The following is a 22,341-nucleotide window of genomic DNA, read 5'->3' on the forward strand; positions in this document are numbered from 1 at the left end:
GCCCTGCCCATGCCTACCCACCTCCGCGCCCCCCAGGGCCTGGCACCCGGCTCTTCCTGGCTAGGCCACAGGTTTTCTGTTAATGACCCTGATCTAGGCGGAAATAGTACAAAAGAACGTTGGGATTTTAAAGTTTTAGTGTTGACTCATAAAGTTACTTCACAAAGAACAATTGTGATTTCAGTGTGGTTTAAAATCGACATTCTGAGAAACAAGTGAGGCATGAGGGGCCCCCTTGGCAGGGATGCCAGGAAGGATCATCAGAGGCTGCAGGTAAAGTGCTTTGGGGGACCCTGACATGGTGCCTTTAAAACAGGGTTTTGCCAGGTTTGCACAGACCTAGGATATGTATATATCCTTTAAATAGATTCTAGACTAACAGACACACGGACAAAAACAATTGCTGGCAAGCAGAGAAGTGAAACGGGGCTTCCCAGGTGGCTCAGTGGGTAAAGAATCTGCCTACCAATGCAGGAGACATAAGAGACACTGGTTCAATCCCTGGGTTGGGGAGATCTCCTGGAGTAGGGCATGGCAGCCCAGTCCAGTATTCTTGCCTGGCAAATCCCATGGATAGAGGAGTCTGTGGTGTGCAATAGTCCATAGAGTTGCAAACAGTCAGACATGACTGAATCAACTGAGCACAGCATGCAGAGAGGTGAATGGATTGCTACAGAAAAGGGCTGGAATCAGAGAAGAAATGATCCCAAAGGAAAAAAAAGAAGCAGAGTTCTTCTGGGCCTAGAGTACAAATAGCTTCATCCATCACAGCCCAGCATTTCCTGCTCTCAGGTGAACCCAGAGGAGCCGCAGTGTGATGGCCTCCTCTCGCTGGATATTAAGCCTCAGACAGAGGCAGTTCCTCCTGACTTAGCAAGGCTCCCGGGGACTTGTGTCAGCTGCTCAAACACGCAGGAACCAACCAACGATGCAAAGTTCGATCCTGGCACTGCTTGTTGATCCAAGTCAGACATGTCTAGGGGCTTTACGGCAGCAGTCCCCAACCTTTTTGGCATCAGGGACCGATTTCATGGAAGATGGTCTTGCCGTGGACATCCAGGGTGAGGTTGGGGACCCCCTGCTTTACATACTGACTGTTTGCACCCAGTAAGTCAGTTTATGGAAAGGGGAGTGTGAAGAAATAGGATGTGGGAAAGCAAGCATCTTTCTTCCTAGCCAGAGGGTGGTTAGGAAGGGGTAGGGGCAGTGTCTATCTTTTATGCCCACCTATGCTGTATGCCAGTCCCATCCAGACTCTTTGAAACTCCCTGGACTGCAGCCCGTCAGGCTCGTCTGTCCAGGAGATTTCCCAGGCAAGACTACTGGAGTGGTATCCTCCAGGGGATCTTCCCGACCCAGAGATCGATCCCGAATCTCCTGCGTTGGCATGTGGATTCTTTACCACTGAGCCACCTGGGAGAGCTGAGCTTTTTCTGACCGACTGCCAGGCACAGGAACAACACGGGTCCTTCAGGAGTGAGCTATGTGGAACCACTGTAACCTGACCAGGTTCCTTCCTTTTGCTCCACCAGCTCAGGGGCACCGGCAGTGTGCTACCCCGCCTGTGGGGCCAGGTCCCAGAGAGGGTTTCCTGTGATTTCAGGAAGAGGGAGCACCAGTGCCCTGAACGGCCACAGGCCCTGCCTCCTGAGCCTGCTCCCCTCCCCTCTCCTTCTTCCTCCCCGCTCCTCCCTTCTCTCTTCCCCTCCCCTCCCCTCCTGGGAGCAGGGCCAGCCTTTAGTTCTGAGACACTTACTCCCTGTCCAACCACGAGGCAATTACAGATGATTACCTCTGAATCAGGGGCAGATCATCCAGCAGCTTCCTGCCCCAGGTTGCCGTGGGTGGAACCAACTGCCAGTGAGAAATATCTCTTTAATCTACTTTGAAGATCTCTGTTGAGATGGTGGTTTAGGGTGACTAACCCTCTCCTCCTGGTGGGGGTGAGGGAGAGGGTGCCACAGAGGTCTGAGTGGGCCCACTGTCTGGAAGCTGGCCCTCCTCTAGGGGTCAGGAGGAGAGAGCTCAGCTTCAGCGTTTGCATCATCTAGCCGCATCTGGAACTTATTGCCAGTACGGGTTGCACCTTGTACTTCCTTCACAAGCCATGCCTACCTGCCTAAGTGGTACTTGCACTTGGATCCGAGTCCCTGGGCCTGGTCTGTGATTAGTCGATGCTCCCTGCCCCCCATAAAAGTCTCTGGTAAATTACTGAGTCCAGAGATAGGAGTTCTTGGTGAGCGTTTCACCTCAAAGCATGAGCAGTCGTCAGTACCGCTGGAGGCTTGTTCAAACAGAACCCGCCTAAGAAGTTTCCTTTCACCAAGTTTCCAGTGATCCTAACGCTTCTGGTTCCAGATCACCCAGAGGACCACTGGCTGGGCTTCCCTGCTGGCTCAACAGTAGAGAACCTGCCTGCCAATGCAGAAGACGAAGGTTTGATTCCTGGGTCAGGAAGATTCCCTGAAGAATCCCTGGACAGTGGAGCCTGGCGGGCTGAAGTCTATGGGGTCTCAAAGAGTTAGACACGACTGAGCGACTAAACAACGACAGCCCCACAATGCCTTCCCTCTCCTTTGCATTCCTCTCTGTGCCTCTCGCAAAGCTCTGCAGTGTTGGCTGGGGCAGGATTTCAGGAGAAGCGAAATAAACCCAAGAACAAGCTAAATGACCCATCCGCATTGCCACAGAATCCCTCTCTGAGGAGAGGGGATTTCTTAATTTTGTCCTTCTATGCACTCAACTCAGATCTATATCAGAGAATTGTTCTCTCAAAAAGACAGTCTTTTATCTTGAAAGCAGGATCTAAAGTGTCATCCTTCCTTCCGACAAGAATGAAGTCTGTTTCCTGATTTTTGTTTGTGGAGATGCAATTGACATATAACCTTATATTACTTTCAGTGTGATTTGACATTGGCATATATTGTGAAGTGATGGCCACAGTAAGTTGAGTTAACATCCCTCGCCTCACAGTTTTTCTTGTAAACAGCACTTCTAAGTTTCTGTTTACAAGAACTTTTAAGTCCCGACGTCTCTTGTGTGCACCGTGTTTCGTTCAAGTACACTACACAGCGCTGTTAACCGTGGTCACTGTGCTGCACGTCAGATCCCCAGGACTCACTTATCTCACGCAGCAAGTCCCCTACATACAAACCTTCAAGTTACAAAATTTCGAAGGTGTGAGCGTGCGTTCACACGTCCAGTCACGTGACTTGGTTTGCACGCCTGGCGTGTGTTGTCATGTGCGTGCGTCCTCTACAAATGGTTGTGCTTTTGTGCACTTTACTTGGTTCTGTACAGAGAAGAGCCGTACAGTGTCTTTATTTGAAGGCCAGGATGTCTGGAAGCAAGCGTCAAAGCCGTGGTGATGTAGCTGGTACTACTGTACTTATCGAAGTACTCAACCATAAGATGAAAAATGCTTCTATTTTTTGTGTTTTTCATGCATTATTTGTGTGAAGAGTATTACAAACCTACGACAGTACAGTGCTCTATAGCCGATTATGTTATGTGGGTACCTAGGCTAACTTTGGACTTAGAAACAAACGGGACTTACGAATGTGCTCTCAGAATGGAATTAGTTCATATGTTGGGAACTTACTGGAAAAAAAAAAATTGTACCATTTAACCACCTTCACATTCCCTTCTTCTCCTGGAGTCATCTCTCCTTTAGCCATGGAATAAAAGCTAGTGTTTACTGAGGGCCTACTATGTGCCAAGTGTGTACTACTGGGAAGTGGTTCATGGGCACCATGTCAAGGGATCTTCCCAACAGTTTTGCAAATAATACGTCACCGGTCTGTCTTACACATGAGCAAACTGAGGTCTAGGGTTTTGTGTTTGCTTGGGGCTGCCGGGCCGGTCACAGGTAGGACAGGGGTTCAAAGTAGGGTCTGATGCCAGTGGTCTGTTCTCTATAATATTCCATCGGCTATACTATGAACTAACAAATTACAAAATGAGAGATGTTACCTATTATAGTTCTTCTATGATCCATCCATTAATTCAAATTCTTTATTTAGTAAGCACCTACCATGCGCCATGTGTTACAGTCAGGTCCTGGGATTACAGCTGGCCCCTTATCAAAGGGTTCAGCATCTGAAAATTCAACCAACCTCAGATGGTAAATACTTAAAATAAATTAAATCTCAGAAAGTTCCCAAAAGCGAAAACTGAATTTGCCAGGCTGATAACTAGATACATAGCATTTACAACTAGTTACATAGTCTATGTATTATAAATAATCTTGTTGTTTTACAGTTGCTAAGTCATGTCCACTCTTTGGGAACCCATGGACTGCAGCAGCACGCCAGGCTCCTCTGTCCGTGGGATTCTCCAGGCAAGAATACTGGAGCGGGTTACCATTTCCTTCTCCAGGGGATCTTCCCCACCCAGGGATTGAACTCGTGTCTCCTGCATTGGCAGGTGGATTCTTTACCACCGAGCCACCTGGGAAGCCCTGTTAAGTAAACCAGAGATGATTTAAAGTATACAGGAGGGTATAAGCATTTTATATAAGGAACTTAAGCATCCTTGGATTTTGGAGTTCTAAGGGGTCATGGAACCAATATCCTCCAACATGGATAAAACAACTGTACAATGATGTTCTGCTGTAGCCACAAGCTCTGGAAAACAAACTCACTCAGGAGGACAATGCAGTAGTGGAGTGCAGTTCATTACACTGGCAGGCCCAAGGCAGAGTCTCCTCTTAGCCAAGGACTTCAACCAGTTTTGTGAAAACCTTATATACCTTAAATGTACCTGCCCAAACCCACCTCCCCTGATTCCCTGAAACTAGTCTGAACAAAGGAAAAGAAAGATACAATCAAAGTTAAGCCGTGATTCATTTGCCTTCAGCCTAGGTAGTTAACAGTGGACAATTATCAATAGGCCTGTGGTCATACCCCAATAACCATAATAGAAAGTATGATTCTATTTGGTTACACAGATAATTAGGGTATTATTTTAGGCAACAGAGAGTCTAGGTACAAGCCCTGGGGCTCTTCCCTCCGGGGACTCTGGTTTTCCAGTTGGTATGTTATTTCCATAGATACTGGGCATACAGCTCAAAGTCCACAATCTGGCCCAAGATGGAGTCTTGCTTTCAAGATAGAGCCTGATCTGTCAGTTTCCTCCTTCAATACAAGAGAGAATTTTACAAAATAGTTTCCCAGAATGCCTGGTGAAATTTTATTTTTTAGTGGTTTGTCCTCTGGTTTAAGTTGTTCAGAAAAGTACCTCTATCATTCGGCCCAGAATGCATTCCTCCGTCTTCAATTTGTTTTCTGGCAAAACATGTTTGAGTTTCTAATAACTCAGTTTGATAAATTTGTTTCCTATTCCTCCTAAAGAAGGAACATGCATTGCTTTAATTTTTAAAATATTTTTAGGGTTTCTCTGGTAGCCCACCGGTTAAGAGTCTGCCTTGCAATGCAGGGGACACAGGTTTGATCCCTGGTCCCGGGAGAATCCACGTGCTGAGAGGCAACTGAGCCTGTGTGCCACAACTAAGACCCAATGCAGTCAAATAAATAAACTATTTTTATTTTTGAAGGAACAGTGCATTTATAGAGCTGAGATTTTTAAGAAAACAAAGGATGCATAGTAAACATGTCTGTCTTCTCCTGACCCTCAACCCCTCCAAAATGCCCCAGAACAACCATTATTGTATACGTATATACTGTCTCTCCCTTCTTTCCTTATCAACACAAATGGTTGGTTACTATTGCGCATGTTAAGTCGCTTCAGTCATGTCGCACTTTGCGACCCTATGTATGGTAGCTTTCCAGGCTCCCCCGTCCCTGGGATTCTCCAGGCAAGAATACTGGAGTGCGTTGCCATGCCCTCCTCCAGGGGATCTTCTCCAGCCAGGGAATGAATGCTTGTCTCTTCTGTCTCCTACATTGGCGGGGGGGTTCTTTACCACTAGCGCCGCCTGGGAAGCTCTTTACAAAGTGCCAATTCAATAAACAGTTACCTTGTTCTTCACAGCTGCATATAGAAACAATTCTAAAAGGAACCATGTGATATTGAATTAGGCCCTGTTGATGAACCTATTACATGGTCCAGTATTTTGCTATGACAAACAGATCTACGCTGACTACTCTTGTGTGTATATGAACTTACACATGAGCATGTCCACCTATAAGATAATTTACTTTAAGGGGACATGCTGGGTTAAGGGCAAATGATATGTGCATTTGTAATTAAAATTTTTGATTACTGAATATTTCAAGCATTCAGTAAGCAAAGAGACAAGTACAATGGACTTCTACACACACTCCACCACTTTTCAATTGTTATCATTAATCCATGGCTGATACTATATCATACATACTATATATATATATGTATATAATTAGGTCCTACTTATCCCCTTCATCCCAAATTATTCTGAAACAACCCTGACATAGTATTTTTTCCATGGGTAAATATTTCTGAAAAGTAAGGGCTTAAAGAACGTGTGTGTAATTTTATTAGCATATCTAAAATAAATTAATATTAATTTATTAATGTCATCATTTGTTAGTATCACATTTCCCCAGATTGTCTCATGAAAAATTATTTTTTCAACAGCTTGTTCTTTGAGTCAGAATCTCAATAAGTTTCATCCATTCACTGCAGTTGGTTGTTTTATTTTTTTAATCTATTGGTTTTCTCCTCCACCTCTCTCCTTTCTTTCTTTCTTCTTTTTTCTTCTTCTTCCTGAGTGATATTACTGTAGAAACTGAGTGAATTTGCTTCCAGAGGCTGGATTTTGCTGGTTACATCCCCATAGGGACATTTAATATGGTCCTCTATCCTTTAGGTCAAAGGAAAAATGCAAAATTAAAGTGTAGAATTTCTTAAATGATCAAGAAAAAACATATCCGAATCTGTGTGGCATAACTAAAGTAGTTATTAAAAGAAAACATAGAGAACTAAATATATCAATCAAAAAGAAAATTAAAATAAATGAATTAAACATTCAACTTAGAAAGCTGAAAAATATAGTAATAAAAAATTAAGTAAGCAAAAAAAAAGCAGAAGGAAGATAAAATACAGAAATTAATGTTTTATTATTTTTTCAACTTGCTGAAAAGATTTAGGATCATCATTCCAGACCTAGGTGGTCATTTTGTGATTTACAACTAAATAGACAACAAATGGTACTTCCCTGGTGGCTCAGGGGTAAAGAATTCGCCTGCCAATACAGGAGATAGGGTTGGGAAGATCCCCTGGAGAAAGAAATGGCCACCCACACCAGTATTCTTGCCTGAAGAATCCGATGGACAAAGGAGCCTGGTGGGCTACAGTCCACGGGGTCGCAAAGAGTGGGACACGACTAAGAGACAAAACCACCACACCTGACACCATAACCTAGGTTAACTGTCAGAGGGAAAAGGCTGTTATACCCAGTTTGCTCTGGATTTCAAGATGAGGCCTGCTTTGACTGTTAGTGAGAAGTCAGGTCCGAACCCACACTTAGGTTCTTGGTGAAAAACTTCAAGGATCAGGGAGGAAGCAGGGAAGGGAATCTTGAAGGGTCAGGTCTGGGGCGAGTCGCAGCCCCCGCGGCCCTGGAGTGACTGCTGGGCGGAGGGCATCTCCTCCCCTGTTGGATACAGGGCTTTGCCTTCCTCAGGCTCCAGGTCAGATCACCACTGCCAGAATCATTCATTGCTCGGGAGGCCTTTAGCAGATCCCTCTGAGAGAAATGTCTTTACCCTCAAGCAGGAGTGTTAACCCTTACCTTAAAGGGGCGAGGGTCCAATGAGATGCCCTGTTAGAGCTACATCTCAGTAGGTGACAGCTAACAGGATGGCGCTGGGGATCTGTGATTCTACGATGGGGACCCGCTGACACATCAGGGTACACAGAGCATCGAACAGGAGAAATCAACCAGACTGCTTCCCTTCTCCGAGGCCCACTCCTGCTGAACGCGCCACGTCCGCCCCCGGGCCTTCTGTGCTGCCTCGGCCTCCATCCGCCCACCTTGCACCCCGGCTGCGCGCTAGGACAATTCCAGCCCCGCGCGCCGGGTCCTGGCCGGGCTACTGTGCGCTCTCGCCCGCAGGCCGTGCCGCTGAGCCCCCAGGCCGGGCTCGGGGGTCTGGGATCCAGTGGGGGAGGCGCTTTCTCCAGCTCTACTGGGTCTCCCTGCCCCGGAGGGACCACAGAACATCCAAAGAGCGCTCCTCCGGCCTGGAGCGTGGGGACTGGTCCTTCCCGTCCCCTCCCCCGCGGGACAAAGACCCGGCCTTCCCCGTTTTTCCTGCCATCGGCCGGCTTACTTGGTGGCACAGGAGCCGCGGGGACTGAGTAGAGACCCCACCCCCACCCCCACCCCGCGCCCCGGCGCTCCTCCAGCTCCTGCAGACCGGGTAAGTGGACGCCCCTCCACCGCCGCCCCGCACCTTCCCGGCGGGGTCGCCGCGCGCCAGGGACCTGGCGGGAGCCCTGGAACCGGCGCCCGCGACGCCCGGGGATTCAGGAAACGCCCGCGGCAGACAAAGGGCCGGGGTCCCCAGCGCCGCCCTGAGCCCGGGGGCGCCCGCCCGCCTGGCCCGCGCCGCCCAGCGAGCGTCTCCTTATTTGGTCAAATGACACGCGGGGTTCTCCGGGCGGGGCGCGCCTCTCCTCGGGCCCAGCCGCGCGGACCTCCGCTCCCGTCCGCCGTCTGTCTGCGAGCCGCCGCGCGGTGAGTGAGCTCCAGTCGGGCCAGGGACTGGGGGCCGGCCGTGGGGGACCTGGGAACAAGGGAACCCCGGAGGAGGAGGGAGATTTGTGGACAGTGTGGCTGGGGGTGGTGGGGAACCTGGGAGCAGGGGAGCCCAGGGACAGAAGAGGACTTGGGGACAGCTGGCGGTGGGGGATCTGGGGACGGGAGGTCTGGTGCTGGGGATACCCAGAGAGAGGGGAGCCGGCCATGGGGGCGATCCAGGGACAGGGGAGTTGACCCACAGGGACACCTTAGAGGTACCTTAGGTGGGAGAGACCCTGGCGGGGATGGACCCCACCTCATCCTGAAGGGAGGAGGGCAGCCAGCCTTCTGGAGAGGAGGGTCACCAAGCCAGCGGTCTTGGTGCACTGGCCGAGTGAGTCTGCTCTGGGCTCCAGGCTTTTCCTGCGGTAGAAAGGAGTGGACCTTGCTGGTGACCTCAGGCATAGATCTGAACCTGAAACATCAGAGCAGAATAAAACCAAAACGGGCTTCTTAAAAAAAAAATAATAATAATAATACAGTACTCATCTTAAACTGACTCCTGTGATATCTTAGCATACCTGAAATTGCAGGAACAGAGTGTTAAGTGTTTCCATTTTAAAGGAAGGATTAATTCTCTTGACTTTCAGATCCCCACTTGGCTTTCCATTCCCAGTAGTCTAACCTGGTCACCTGTGCTGCACTAGGGCACTTGAGAGGCAGTAACCCACCCCACTCTGGGACTTAGAATCCCAAGAACTGTGTTTAGGACCCACCCCCTTGGCGCTAACCCCGCTGATGTGTGTTTTGTAATAATACCTTAGAGGGAGGAGGCTTTCATATCCCGAAGGTGATTTCGACTAAGAAACAAGTGAGGAGAGTCTGAGAAGTACAGGCATTCCTAGGCTGACACTTAAAGTCCTACAAAAGCAAACAATGAAGAATATTTCATTGTGCAGCTGTATGAATTTTTTCACAGTGTTTTCCAGCCTGTATTTTTTAGCGTCATGAGTTAATAGATGGAATGGGGTTTCCACAGTGTCTATTATCTGGTGAGCTTCGATGCTTCTGCAGAGCTACGTGTTCACAGGGCTGTGTTGGCTTCCCATCAGCCAGGCATGGTGGGGTAGGCTCAGGTATGGACGTGCTTTGAAGCAGGTGTGGCTGGTAGCCTGTGTGCTTGGGCTGGAGCTAGGCTGCCTGGGCTTAGGTTCCTGTCGTTCCCCATCCCTCAACCTCAAGCTGTGCAGTCTTGGCCAGGTCATCTAAACTCATGGTGCTTTGGTTTCCACAACCTGAAAACACAGGATGGTGGCTTGCTTGCAGGGTTTGTTATAAAGCCTGCCCATCAGAAGCAGTGTACACAAAATGGATATTACCCTTGTTTTTACAGATACACTGGAACACAGAGAGATCGAAGTAACTTTTCTCAAGGTTTCCTAGCTTAGAAGCGGTGACTCCAAGAGCAGACCCCAGACAGCTTTAATTTGAGAGCCTGAGTTCTAACCTCTAAGCTGAGGGTGGGCTGGGGGTGGGGGAACCTGAACATTTCAATGAGGGTGTAACTGCATACCTTCACTCAGGGTTGTTGTTAAGTCACTTCTAGTACTGAAAGAATCTAATTGTAGCCCAGCAGGATATTGAAAAAAACAAAAAAAAGACTGAAGACTGGGCTCAGGAGGCCTGGGTTCTCTTCCTGTCCTGCCCCCGAGGGCCTGTTTCCCAGCCTCTGGGGCTTCGGCTGCCTTGTTATCAGCAGGAGGCTGGAGGAGGTAGCTTACCTAAGCTGCTCTGACTCAGCACCAGGAGATAACCCAGTTCCGTGAGCTCCCGTGAACAGAACGAGCCGTTGGAGACTTCCTGGTCATTCTCTTACACCAGATTTATCAGAGCCACATTGTCACGTGGACTTACACTAAGCGGTCACTTCCTGAAGATGACCACCTGGAACTGAATGCACACGCCCATCTCTAGGGACTGTGAGCCCAGTCTTCCAGAGCCGGAGGCTGGCAGTGACTTTGGGGTGAGGTACGTGAATGGCCTCTCTTGTCCTGACTGGTGGATTGCAGTGTTAGCTCTTGTGGTGGTTCGTTTTGCGTCAACCTGATTGGGTCACCCGGTGCCAAGTCACAAATGTAACTTCTGGGTATGTCTGGGAGGCTGTTTGTGGATGCGATTAACATTTATTTAATCAGTAACCTGAGTCGCCCTGCCCAGCTGGGGTGGCCTCGTGCAGTCAGCTGGAGACCTGAGTAGAACAGAAGGCTGAGCAGGAGGGGATGCCCTGTGCCTAACTGTGGAGCTGGGACCCGGTCCTTTCCAGGCTCTGGTCACAGCTGGAACTTCAGCTCATCTTGGGTCTTGAGCCTGCTGGCTTTTGAGCTAGAATTTACACCTCTGGTCCCTGGTTCTCAGGCCTTCAGACTCAGACTGGAACTTCAGACTCAAGACCTCGTAGCTCTGCTTTGCCAGTAGGTCTCCAGCTTGCCAGCTGCTTAGGACTTCCAGCCTCCATAATAATATGATCCAATTCCTAATAATCAGCCTCTTCATATAATATATACTTTCAGTTCTGCTTCTCTGGAGAACCCTGAATACTACCATTTCTCAGTAACTTTGCTTCACAATTCTCTCCATACGCTCAGTTTTGCTTTTTTTAATTTTTATTGGAGTACCGTTGCCTTACAACATTATGTTAGTTCTGCTGTACAGCAGCATGATTCAGCTTTTCGTATACATGTATCCCCTCTTTTTTGAACTTCCTTGCCATGGCAACCCACTCCAGTGTTCTTGCCTGGAGAATCCCAGGGACAGGAGCCTGGTGGGCTGTTGCCTATGGGGTTGCACAGAGTCGGACACGACTGACGTGACTTAGCAGCAGTAGCAGCCATTTAGGTCATCACAAGAATCGAGTAGCGTTCCCTGTCCCCTACAGTAGGTTCTCATTAGTTATCTATTTTATGTTGTTCAGTTGCTAAATTGTGTTCGACTCTTTGTGACCCCACAAACTGCAGCACGCCAGGCTTCCCTGTCCTCCACGACCTCCCAAAGTTTGCTCAAGCTCATGTCCATTGAGCAGGTGATGCCATCTAACTGTCTATTTTATACTAGTATCAATAGTGTATGTGTATCTATCTCAATCTCCCAATTCCTCCCCTGCCCCCATCTTGCTTTTTAAAGATTCCATCATCCCACTGCTACGGGTGGTCCTCACATTCCCTTCGCTGTAAAAGGTGGTTGCCCGCCCTCTTGGGTCCCTGATGAGCTGTTTGGGGGCAGCCTCTGGTCTGTTGATCTTCAGTCTGGTTCTCATGGGTGATTCTCACGCCCTGTCTGAGCTTTGGACATCACATATCACCCTGCTCGTCATTGGTCTGTGTAAGTGGTACCTTGCTGGCCCTAAATTAGTTTGTGACTTAAAGATCTCCTTTAAGTGTTTCTAAGTGAGGCCAGTGATGTCTGAGCCCATGGGTGAAGTGGCTGCCCTGTTTTTGTAAGTAAAACCAGTGTTGAAGGGCATCCTTGAAGCCTGTAAACGTTTGTGTTTCAAGAGAACAGGTCTGTCTGTTTGATGGTATAACCTTTGGAACAAATGAGAATCAGCCATTTTAGGCAGGTGGGAACGGCAGGAGGAGTGCATGCCTGTCGTGACAGGATCCTGCGGGCTGTGCTAGAAAAACACCAAGGGGTGCGGGGCTGTGCGAACAGGGAGGGGGGCTGGTCTTTTGTGGAAGTTGGGGTCATAGCAGACGGAGGCAGACGAGAGTAAACTGCGAACTGCCTTCTGGAGATGGGAGGAGACTTGTGAAGGGGAGTGCGGGTTTCTCCTTTTGTTTTTGTGAAACCCAACGTGGGTTACTTGGGCCACACGTAACCAGGAAGCGGAGGGAAAGAGGCTGGGCTCCCCTACACACGTTGATGCCAGTTGAGGACCCGAGGCCTCCAACCATTCTAGCCTGTGTAATTATGCTTGTCCTGTGCAGACAGAGCTGATATGTTTTGAGATTAAATTGCCAGATAGAATCTTAAAGGTGATTTAAATTCTTTGGAGCTAGAACTAGACAACTCTTCCGGAGACTGTTTCATCTCAGTCTCCCGGGGCCGTTTCATTATTCAGTACTACCCAAAAGATAATTCCAAAGACATCAGCTCACCTTATCCAACCCCTGTCTCTCACACAAAATATTTCTTAATACGATCATAAACGACTCAAGCTTTTTAAATGTTTCTGAAAGTTACTAGTTAATATACCAAGTTATAATACATTCATGACCCCTGCCTATATACTCACTGAAGACTCAGTAAGTGAACCCTTAAATATACAACAGGTATGGCTGCCCAGGTGGCTCAGTGGTAAAGAGTCCGCCTGCCAATGCAGGAGATGCAGGTTCGATCCCTGGGTTGGGAAGAACCCCTCGAGAAGGAGTTAGCAGCCCACTCTAGTATTCTTGTCTGGAGAATCCCATGGCCAGAGGAGCCCGGTAGGCTACAGTCCATGGGATCACTAAGAGTTGGATGCGACTGAGTTCACACACACACGCACAAGGTATAGTCATTCTTACTAAGAATCCCAAAATGGATTTCAAAAGGATTTTAAATACATTATAATACTTTTTAAAATAGCAACATCCTTTGAGATGGTGTCCCTCTCCCTTTCAGCAGAATTTCTGTTTAAAAGAAACAGTTCAGCGGGACTAATGCAAGAGCTTTGGGGTGAGCTGTCTGTATGTCTGATCCTTCTGTCCATGGAAAACAGACTGGTGCAGAGTTCGCTGGCTTCTCTGCTGGTGTGAGAGCTCGTGCCTTTGGACAGAGACCTCTGGTTTATAGCTACTGTGTCTGTGTGAGACACCCCGGGTCCCCCCTGGTGCCTGGAGCCTGGGTCCAGGGAGCTGGTAGTTCCGCACAAAGATATTGGGGGCATCTCCTGGGGGGATGTGGGCTTCTTGACCTGGACAGCCTCATTTGGGGGCCATGCAGCTGTGTGCTCACATGGGTGTGGATCCAAACACAATAAGAACAATTCTACCCGCTGAGGAAGCAGCAGTTTATCTGGAAGAGGGACGAGGCCAGAGGCGGAGAAGAAAGAATGAAGCTTAAATCTGTTGCTTTAGAAATTGTAACAGTGTCGGATGCCAAACCACATTACATCTGGGGTTTGCTATGCAAAGTGGGTTGTTCACATAACACAGGCCTCGTTTCCTCTGGGGATGTTGCCCACATGTTTGTGCTCTGGGATATACGTGCTCACCCACCACCCACTGCGTGTCCATTCATTCATTCTCCATGTGTCCCTGAAGTGCTGGACCCGTGTTTGTCACCTGGTGACACCCTTGCAGGGCTTACGGTTGAGGGTGGTGTCAGGAAAACATTGCATTTTCAAATATATTCCTAAAAAGAGCCCACATGCCGCAGACTGGTTTTCTTAATCCTCCTAGAAAGCTCCAGATGCCGGTAAGCAATGGCGGTCCCCACCTGGAACCTGGCTGTCAGTGAAAGCTGGGCGGGGATTCGTCAGGACTGACTTGCTGAGGCTGTGTCGCAGGTTGTGGGACGGTTCCGGGGATGTTTGCAGATTTCTCGGGAGGAATCAAGGCTGTTAGACCAGGCTCATCAGGCAGCATGGATAAAGACGCACAGGCATCATGGGGCTGGAGGCACATGGCATCTCTGGAGTCAGGTTGAGGTGCTTAGTTGGCAAGGGGAGCCCTGAAGAGAAGGCTGAATGGAAGGCCCACTGTTCTGGAAGGACAAGCCAGACGCCTGGAACTCTGGCCCTCTCCTGATTCCCAGGAAATCTTTCTGGGAAAAAAAAAATGCAAAGGGACTCAGCCATACATATACATGTATCCATTCTCCCCCAAACTCCTCTTCCATCCAGGCTGCCACATAACATTGAGCAGAATTCCCTGGGCTCTATAGTAGGCCCTTGTTGGTTATCCATTTAAATATAGCAGTGTGTGCTTGTCCACCCCACACTCCCTAACTATCCCTTCCCCACATCCTTCCCCACTCCCGCAACCGTAAGTTTGTTCTCTAAGTCCGTGAGTCTGTCTCTGTTTTGTAAGTTCATTGGTATCATTTCTTTTGAGAGTCCACGTATAAGGTATGCCACACGATATTTCTGCTTCTCTGTCTGACTTACTTCACTCAGTATGATCATCTCTAGGCCCATCCATGTTGCTGCAGATGGCATTGTTTTCGTTCTTTTTAACGGCTGAGTAATATTCCATTGTGTGTATGTACCACATCTCTATCCGTTTCTCTAGGTTGCTTCCATGTCTTGGCTGTTGTAAATAGCGCTGCAGTGAACATTGGGTTGTGTGTATCCTTTTGGATCATATTTCTATTTCTTCACTGTTCACCGGAAACTATCACATCATTGTTGGTCAGCTATACCCCAAAACAAAATGAAAAGTTTTTTTAAAATGAGGCGTGTTCTTCCTGGCCCTAAATGCCTTCCTCCCTCCTCCACTTCCTTTCCTCCTCCCTTTTCTTCTCATTTCTCTTCTCTTCCTGGCTCTCACACTCCGCCTCCCACCCCAGACTTTGACAATTCTTACATCTGAGAAGATAAAAATAGCTCACACGTACAAGCCTGTGGACCTTGTAGAGTCATCATTTTCTGTGGGGAGCCCTATGCACTCTCTGAACCTGCATCTTCACACCTGAGTCAGCACAGGTGGAGAGACTCAGATCAAAGCACTCTCCCTCCTCCCACCCCCGGCCTGCCAGCTGCCCCAGGACTGACTACTCCCAGCACTGTCAGCTGGGCCTGCAGCCGCATCTGTAAACCTGCCCCCTAAGATCGGCTTCTTGTTCAGAGCCAAAGGGGGATGACATCAGAGGATGACTTAACCTGGGGGAGGGGTGAGAACTCGACACTGGGATCTAGGTTCAGTCCATGAACAACAAGTCAGCAGTCACCCCTGAGGTCCAGGGTCTCCTTGGCTGCTGCTCTGTGCGCTCAGCATCTGTGCACAGGCGATGGTCTGAGTGACAGGTAACCCACAGGGAGGGATGTGGTGGTTTGGTGAGGGTAAGCAGGTTGTGCACAATTAGGTAAAAAACAAAACAAGATGTTCTGGTTTTGTTTGAGGAAATGATTCAGAAGTGGCCTTAGATACCCCAAAAACATTTTGAAAGAGTCACTGCCTCTTGGTTTTGTCTCCCGTGGCCCCACAGAGTGAAGTCAGGCTTCCACACAGTAAATCTTCATTCACTGCAGGCTGAGGAGTTCACGTGCTACAGCTAACTGCCTGTGGGGCCAGTCTGTGTTCAGGGTCATGGTCACAGGCCCTCCTTCCCGTGGCCTCTGGCTATCTCTTCAGCTTCATCTTGAATGCTCCTGGAATGACCCGAGTCACTCCCATCTTCCTGGGGTGTCTGCTCTCCCCCCACTCCCTGATTCCCGTCTCTGAGCCTCCACTTTCTGCCTACATCATCACCTGGATAACTCTTTCCTGGCACAGGTAACATCTTAGGAAGCCTGTCCACCGTCCCAGGATGGGTGACTCAGGGACTGCTTCTCCCGCTTCCCCTGGTACCCTTCGGGTCTCTCCCTCAGGGTGCTGAGCATGGAACTGAGTCTGTTGGATACACACCATGCATCCGTTTCTCACTAGACAGATTCCCTCCGGGAGGTCCCGTATCTTACTCATCTTTGTAGCTTCAGCTTTTTGGATAACATCTCACACAGTTTCAGCTCAGCTGATGCCTCTAGAATGAATGAGTAACCAAGCATTTTAGAACTTCCCTCGCGGTCCACTGGTTAAGACTCTGCACTTCCAATGTAGGGGGCATGGGTTCGATCCCTAGTGTGGGGAATAAGATCCCACATGCCGTGTGGTGCATCCCCCCAGAAAAAAAAAATTTTAAGTAAAAAAAAAAAAAAAGAAACAATTTTAATTAAATAAAAATAAGTCATTTTATAAAATTTAAAAATGTTATAGGGGGTGTCTAAAGCAAGGCTGTAGCTAAAAATTTCCCATTAAACAGAGGCTTAAGAAGATTGGACTATAGCCTGCCAGGCTCCTCTGTCCATGGGATTTTCCAGGCAGGAATACTGGAGGGGGTAGCCATTCCCTTCTCCAGGGGATCTTCCTGACCCGGGGTCAAACCTGGGTCTCCTGCATTGTAGGCAGACTGTTTACCGTCTGAGCCACCAGGGAAAGCCCCATTCAAATAAATAAATAAAAATCAGGCATTTTATAAGATTTAAAAGTGGAGTTATCAGTTCAGTCTCTCAGTCGTATCCGACTCTTTGCAACCCCATGAATCTCAGCACCCCAGGCCTCCCTGTCCATCACCAACTCCCAGAGTTCACCCAGACTCACGTCCATTGAGTCAGTGATGCCATCCAGCCATCTCATCCTCTGTCGTCCCCTTCTCCTCCTGCCCCCAATCCCTCCCAGCATCAGAGTCTTTTCCAATGAGTCAACTCTTGGCATGAAGTGGCCAAAGTACTGGAGTTTCAGCTTTAGCATCATTCCTTCCAAAGAAATCCCAGGGCTGATCTTCAGAATGGACTGGTTGGATCTCCTTGCAGTCCAAGGGACTCTCAAGAGTCTTCTCCAACACCACAGTTCAGGGGATGTCTAATGCAAGACTATAGTTAAAGTTTTTCCCATTAAACAGAGGCTTAAGATCGGTAGTGCAACTTTGGATATACAATTGTGTCATTTTCTGTTTGGTAGCATTAGATTAAAGAACTGGTTTCAAACTCTGCAGGAGAAGGGAGGCTCTTAGATTCCTTAGGAGCTCGTGTGCTGCTAGTTCTGAGACTCAGGGCTTGTGCTTCGTGGAACTCACTGGAAATGGGTTCAGATTCATGTCCGTCTGCTCTGCTTCTGATTAGTGGTGGTCTTGCTTTCCGCCCCAACCTGTTGGTTTAAGCAAAAGCACTGTCCTGATCAATAAAGCTGTTGTGACTCTTTAGAGGAGATAAGGAGCGAGGTAGGAGAGAGACCCACCAGCACCTGAAACTATCTGCAGAAGTGGGGGCCATCGGACCTGGAGGGCAGGTGGGGACGTCACTCGTCCTGCCTGAAGTCAGGATCAGCGACGCGGGCTGTGCTGGGGCCGCCTCAGCTGTCTTCATCCGCCAAGGGGCCCTGCGTGTGCTCACAGTTCACTGTCTTAGATGACTTCTGTCACAGTCCCGAGGAAGCAGAGGAGGCAGAAAGCACATCCCAGGCATATGAGCATTGCTGGGGCAATACCCTGGAGGAAACAGAGCCCCCTTTCATAGCTCCAGAGCACAGGAATGGCTCTCGATGGGGGTTACTGGTACAGCCTGTCTCCTTCCCCCAGAAGGGCCTGTGCTCTTCCAAACCCACTTGGAACCGCTTTTCCATGTTGACTGGAAGTTTATTTTGTTCTAAGTGAGAGGGCTGTTTGGAAACCAATGCTCATATAGTCTTCTGTTTCCATGAATGTTCCTGGCTTCCCATTTTTCCGTTCATAAAATGAGGTTGTTGTTGTTTAGTCGCTCAGTCGTATCCAATTCTTTATAAGCGTATGGACTATAGCCCAGTAGGCTCCTCTGTCCATGGGATTTCCCAGGCAAGAATACTGCAGTGGGTTGCCATTTCCTCTCCAGGGCATCTTACCAACTTAGGGATCAAACCCTCAGTATCCTGCATTGGCAGGTGGATTCTTTACCACTGAGCCATCAGGGAATCCCATAAAACAAGGTAGTTGTATTAATAGATAATCTCCTGGGTTGTTCCCAGATTTAAAAATTTTATTTTTTATAGCCCTATCTCCTTTCCTTGTTCTTATTTCAAATCTTCAGGTCATTATTCTGAAAATTGTGTGACCCGCATAGGGAATAAGATTCCGCAGTTAAATCGTAGTCTCTGTGGAAAAATTCATAGGTTGGAAGGATGGTGCTTAATTGCAATGAACTGAACGGTGGCCACTTTCAAGGCTAGTAACAGATTTCAGGAAAGCATCACGTCTTCTGCCAACTTAGCAGCTGAAACCTGAGATGGCCTTAGGACAGATGATATTCATACACTGGGTTTCAGCACAAAGATCAAACACTCAAGAGCCTCATCTTGTGATGTTATCTCAAGAATATCCCGGCAATGTTTTCTTTAACTCCAGGAAGAGCGATTTAGAGGGATGGATCTCGCCACATGTGTCCAGCTGCAAGTTTAATAACTTTCGGGAAAAAAGACTGTCCTATAAACACAGAAGGCACCAAGTATGGGTGCCTGAAACTTGTCTGTTTCTTTGCTTACAGTCGTCAGAATCTTGTATACACAAAGTACAAAATTAATAAACACGGTGGAATTCACTATTATCGTAAACCAGCCAGCAATATTTTATGTGCACCCTAGGGTTTCATTTTGGAATTTCTCTTCAGTGGATGGAGATGACCGAAAATCAAGTTGAGTTTCATCAGTTTGTGAAACATCCCTCAGGAGTTGTATGGTCAACCTGTCTCCAGATTTAATCATTTATAAAGCTTTTCACTTTTCAGTCAATTAAATATTGCCACCTGAGAAGCTATTTCTGAAGAAGCTGGACGGTGTTTCTCATGGCGTGGAGGCGTTTCTCCACACCTGGGCTTCCCAGGGTAGACGGGCTCTTTGTGGGGTGGCTCTGACATGTTGGTGCAGGAACCGCGTGGGAGGGAGGAGGGGAAGTCCTGCCTCCCTCTATCCCCACCCAGTCCGTTCTGCTCATGCACACGCCACACTCATCTTGGAAACATGCAAGTCGGGGTGTCGCCTGGGGAGACGGTTGATTGCGGTCACCGAGTTTCCTACCGTGATAATCCCTGTGCCTGGCAGCCAGCCTTCCCTGTACCCTGCTCGCTGGCTGCCCAGGCTGCGGCGGAGGGCAGGGGCGGCTCCTCTCGTGCGAGGGCGGGGGGGGCGGGGGCGGTGTGCTTCCTGGTGCCACCCATCCAGGTGTGCTCCCGTGGCCTCAGGTTTCCAGCTCCGACAACCCTCCCCTGGCTTCTGTGGTCTCTCCTTATTCAAATCCATGAACCATGGAGGAGCGCATGGAAAGTCTTTTTATAGAAATGAGCATATTGTTTCTATCCCTGCCGAGCTATTCTGGGGGCAGCAGATGGAGAAGATGCGATGTGCAGATCCATCCTGTCTGGGGCAGGCACTCCTCCTGGGGGATGAGGGCTCTGGCTCCAACTCTTGATTTGTGTCCAGCATCAAGACCACTTTTTCTGACACGGTCACCAAGAACTAGGACTTTGAAGGAAGCGGAATGCGCTCAGACACAGAACTGCCCCCAAATAATTTTTTTTTTTAAAGTACTATTGAAAATGACAAGGCGTTTCAGGGGTGAGTGTCGACTGCTCAGCCAGGAGACAAGCCACCGAAGGTAAAGGTGATGGTCAAGGTGACCGTGATGGAGGGGGACAGTCATGCCATGTGAACGCTCGCTGGAACCTGTCCTCTCCTCCCTGGTAGGTGACAGACATCCGGGGCCAAGATGACCGAGCGCTTTGACTGCCACCACTGCGAGGACTCGCTCTTCGGCAGGAAGTACGTACTTCGGGAGGAGCAGCCCTACTGTGTGGCCTGCTTTGAGGCCCTGTTCGCCAGCACCTGTGAGGAGTGCGGGAAGTTGATCGGCTGTGACTGCAAGGTACCCCGGCCCCTTGGGGGTCCCCCTGTGCTCCCTACATCCTCCCTTACCGCCTGGCTTCCCTGGGCCCCACATTGGCTCCCCATGTTTCTCTGCATAGTTTGCACTTAAGTCCTGGTTCCCATCACCTTGAACACTCCCGAGCCCCATTCTGCTGGGCTGGGACCCTGCATGAGCCCTTCCTAGCCTTCCCCTGCAGGCTTGGTCTCTGCCCCCTCCCAGTCGCACCTGCTCAGGGCTTTCCAGGAAGTGTACGCCTGGCCTCCCAGGTAGACTTCTGATGGCCCCAGGTCAGCATCCTTATCTAACCAGACACCTGCCGCCCAATCCCTTTCTCCCCTGAGGCTCCCAGCTCTCCTCCTGGGCTGACTCACAGGGCAGGTGTGCGAGGTCAATATTTGCGAAGTGAGTGTGGTGCAGGTGACACAGTGCCTGCCTCCTGGGTGGAGGGTTTCAGAGGCTCTGCCTGCCCTGGGGCATCTGGGGAGCTTCTGGTCTCCATGGGGAGGGTTAGCTTGTGTAGCTGCTGGCTGAGCGGGTGCGGCTGGCTCTACTGTGCGTCTGCCCTGGGTCTATCTTGCATCTCATCCTTCCAAGGGCCTGTGGTGAGCAGCTGGTCGCACACCAGCTTCTGTCTCTGTGTCTTTAGTAACAGTCTAGGAATGATTTCCATCTGGTGTGGGGAAAGCGGACTTTGCCTTGAGCAGAGACAAGGGGCGTGGGATGCCAGCCGCTGGAGCCTGAGCTGTAGTCACATGTCCTGGCTCCAGAGCAGGGTGGATTCTGAGAGGAAGGGAAATGGGGACCCTCAAAACAACGGGAACTTTGGCTACAACCAAGAGCAAAAGCAGCTGGTCTTGCTCACCTGAAAGCTGCCGGCCCTCCGGCCTCCAGCTCTGGCGGGGGATGGATGTGTGTCTGAGTCCCTCCGCATCCATCTCCAGGCCAAGCAGGAGAGCTTGGACACCAAGTTGCCCCGTTCCAGCCTGGCTCTGTGTCTCACTGGCTGTGTGATCTCAGGCCCATGTCTTGACTCCCTCAGTGCCCATCTACGTGTTTACAAAATGGAGCCACAACAAGGAAGCCTGGGTCATGGGTTCTCACATGTGCAGCTACGAAGCAGCCAGAGTTCTAAGGAGCAGCTGCGTGTGTGGTCAGTCGTGTCCGACTCTTTGCGACCCCATGTACAGTAGCCTGCCAGACCCCTCTGTCCTTGGGATTTCCCAGGCAAGAATACTGGAGTGCTTTGGTATTTCCTTCTCCAGGGGATCTTTCCAACCCAGGGATCAAACCCGAGTCTCTTATGTCTCCTGCGTGGTCAGGTGGTTTCTTAACCACTAGCGTGACCTGGGAAGCCCAGGGAGCAGGTGCTGGTGGTATGAACTCCAGTCCCCTCTTCTCTGCCGACTGCACCCCTGCTCTTTCTGCAGCTCAGTCCCTCCCCAGGCCTCCTGAAGCTTCACCCTATCAGTTTTCACTAGAGAAACATCAATAAGAATGTCTGCTTTGAGGGAGAACTAATAGGCAGAGAGAAACTTACTATTTTCTAAAGGCTCCCCCCGGAAAAGACGTAAGTAGGTGAGCATTTTGGATATCATTCTGACAAAGAACAGCTCTGGGTTTTGGGGGGTCTTTTGGAGCATAATTGCTTTAGTATTGTGTTGGTTTCTGTGTACAAGAAAGTGAGTCAGCTATATGTATACATGTATCGCCTCCCTCCCACCCTCCACATCCTGCTCCTCTAGGTCATCCCAGAGCACCGAGCTGCTCCCTCTGCCATACAGCATCTTCCCACGAGCTGTCTGTCTCACACATGGTCATGTAGATACGTCAATCCCAACCCCCCAATTCATCCCACCCTCCTTTTCCCCACTCCATGTCCACACATCTGCTTTCTACATCTGCGTCTTTACTCCTGCCCTGCAAATATGTCCGTTAGTACCATCTTTCTAGATCCCACATATGTGTATATTCATATATGATGTTTGTCTTTTTCTGGCTTATCAACTCTGGTTTGAAGGAGATGTTTTGGAGAT

At 49.3% G+C, this 22,341-nt stretch overlaps 1 protein-coding gene across 6 annotated transcripts in view; it reads left to right on the top strand.

Annotated features, from left to right (window-relative positions):
• The window catches only part of FHL2 (four and a half LIM domains 2), a 54,191-nt gene that overhangs the window by 20,824 nt on the left and 11,026 nt on the right, over nucleotides 1-22,341 (top strand). For 2 of the 6 annotated variants that reach the window (XM_086327770.1, XM_086327769.1), the window contains exon 2: nucleotides 20,128-20,305. In XM_086327770.1, the coding sequence (XP_086183896.1) occupies nucleotides 20,150-20,305 (156 nt within the window). In that variant the 5' untranslated portion in view covers nucleotides 20,128-20,149. Of the gene's footprint in view, nucleotides 1-7,896; nucleotides 8,364-8,601; nucleotides 8,681-10,254; nucleotides 10,712-19,615; nucleotides 20,039-20,127; nucleotides 20,306-22,341 lie in introns of those variants that run through there. The other 4 variants (XM_086327771.1, XM_086327768.1, XM_086327772.1 and 1 more) reach the window with 4 other exon arrangements.

The sequence above is a fragment of the Bos grunniens genome, chromosome 11 (genome assembly GCF_055505025.1).
Source record: "Bos grunniens cultivar Pamir isolate PY7600 chromosome 11, Bosgru_T2T1.0, whole genome shotgun sequence".
NCBI lineage: Eukaryota > Metazoa > Chordata > Mammalia > Artiodactyla > Bovidae > Bos > Bos grunniens.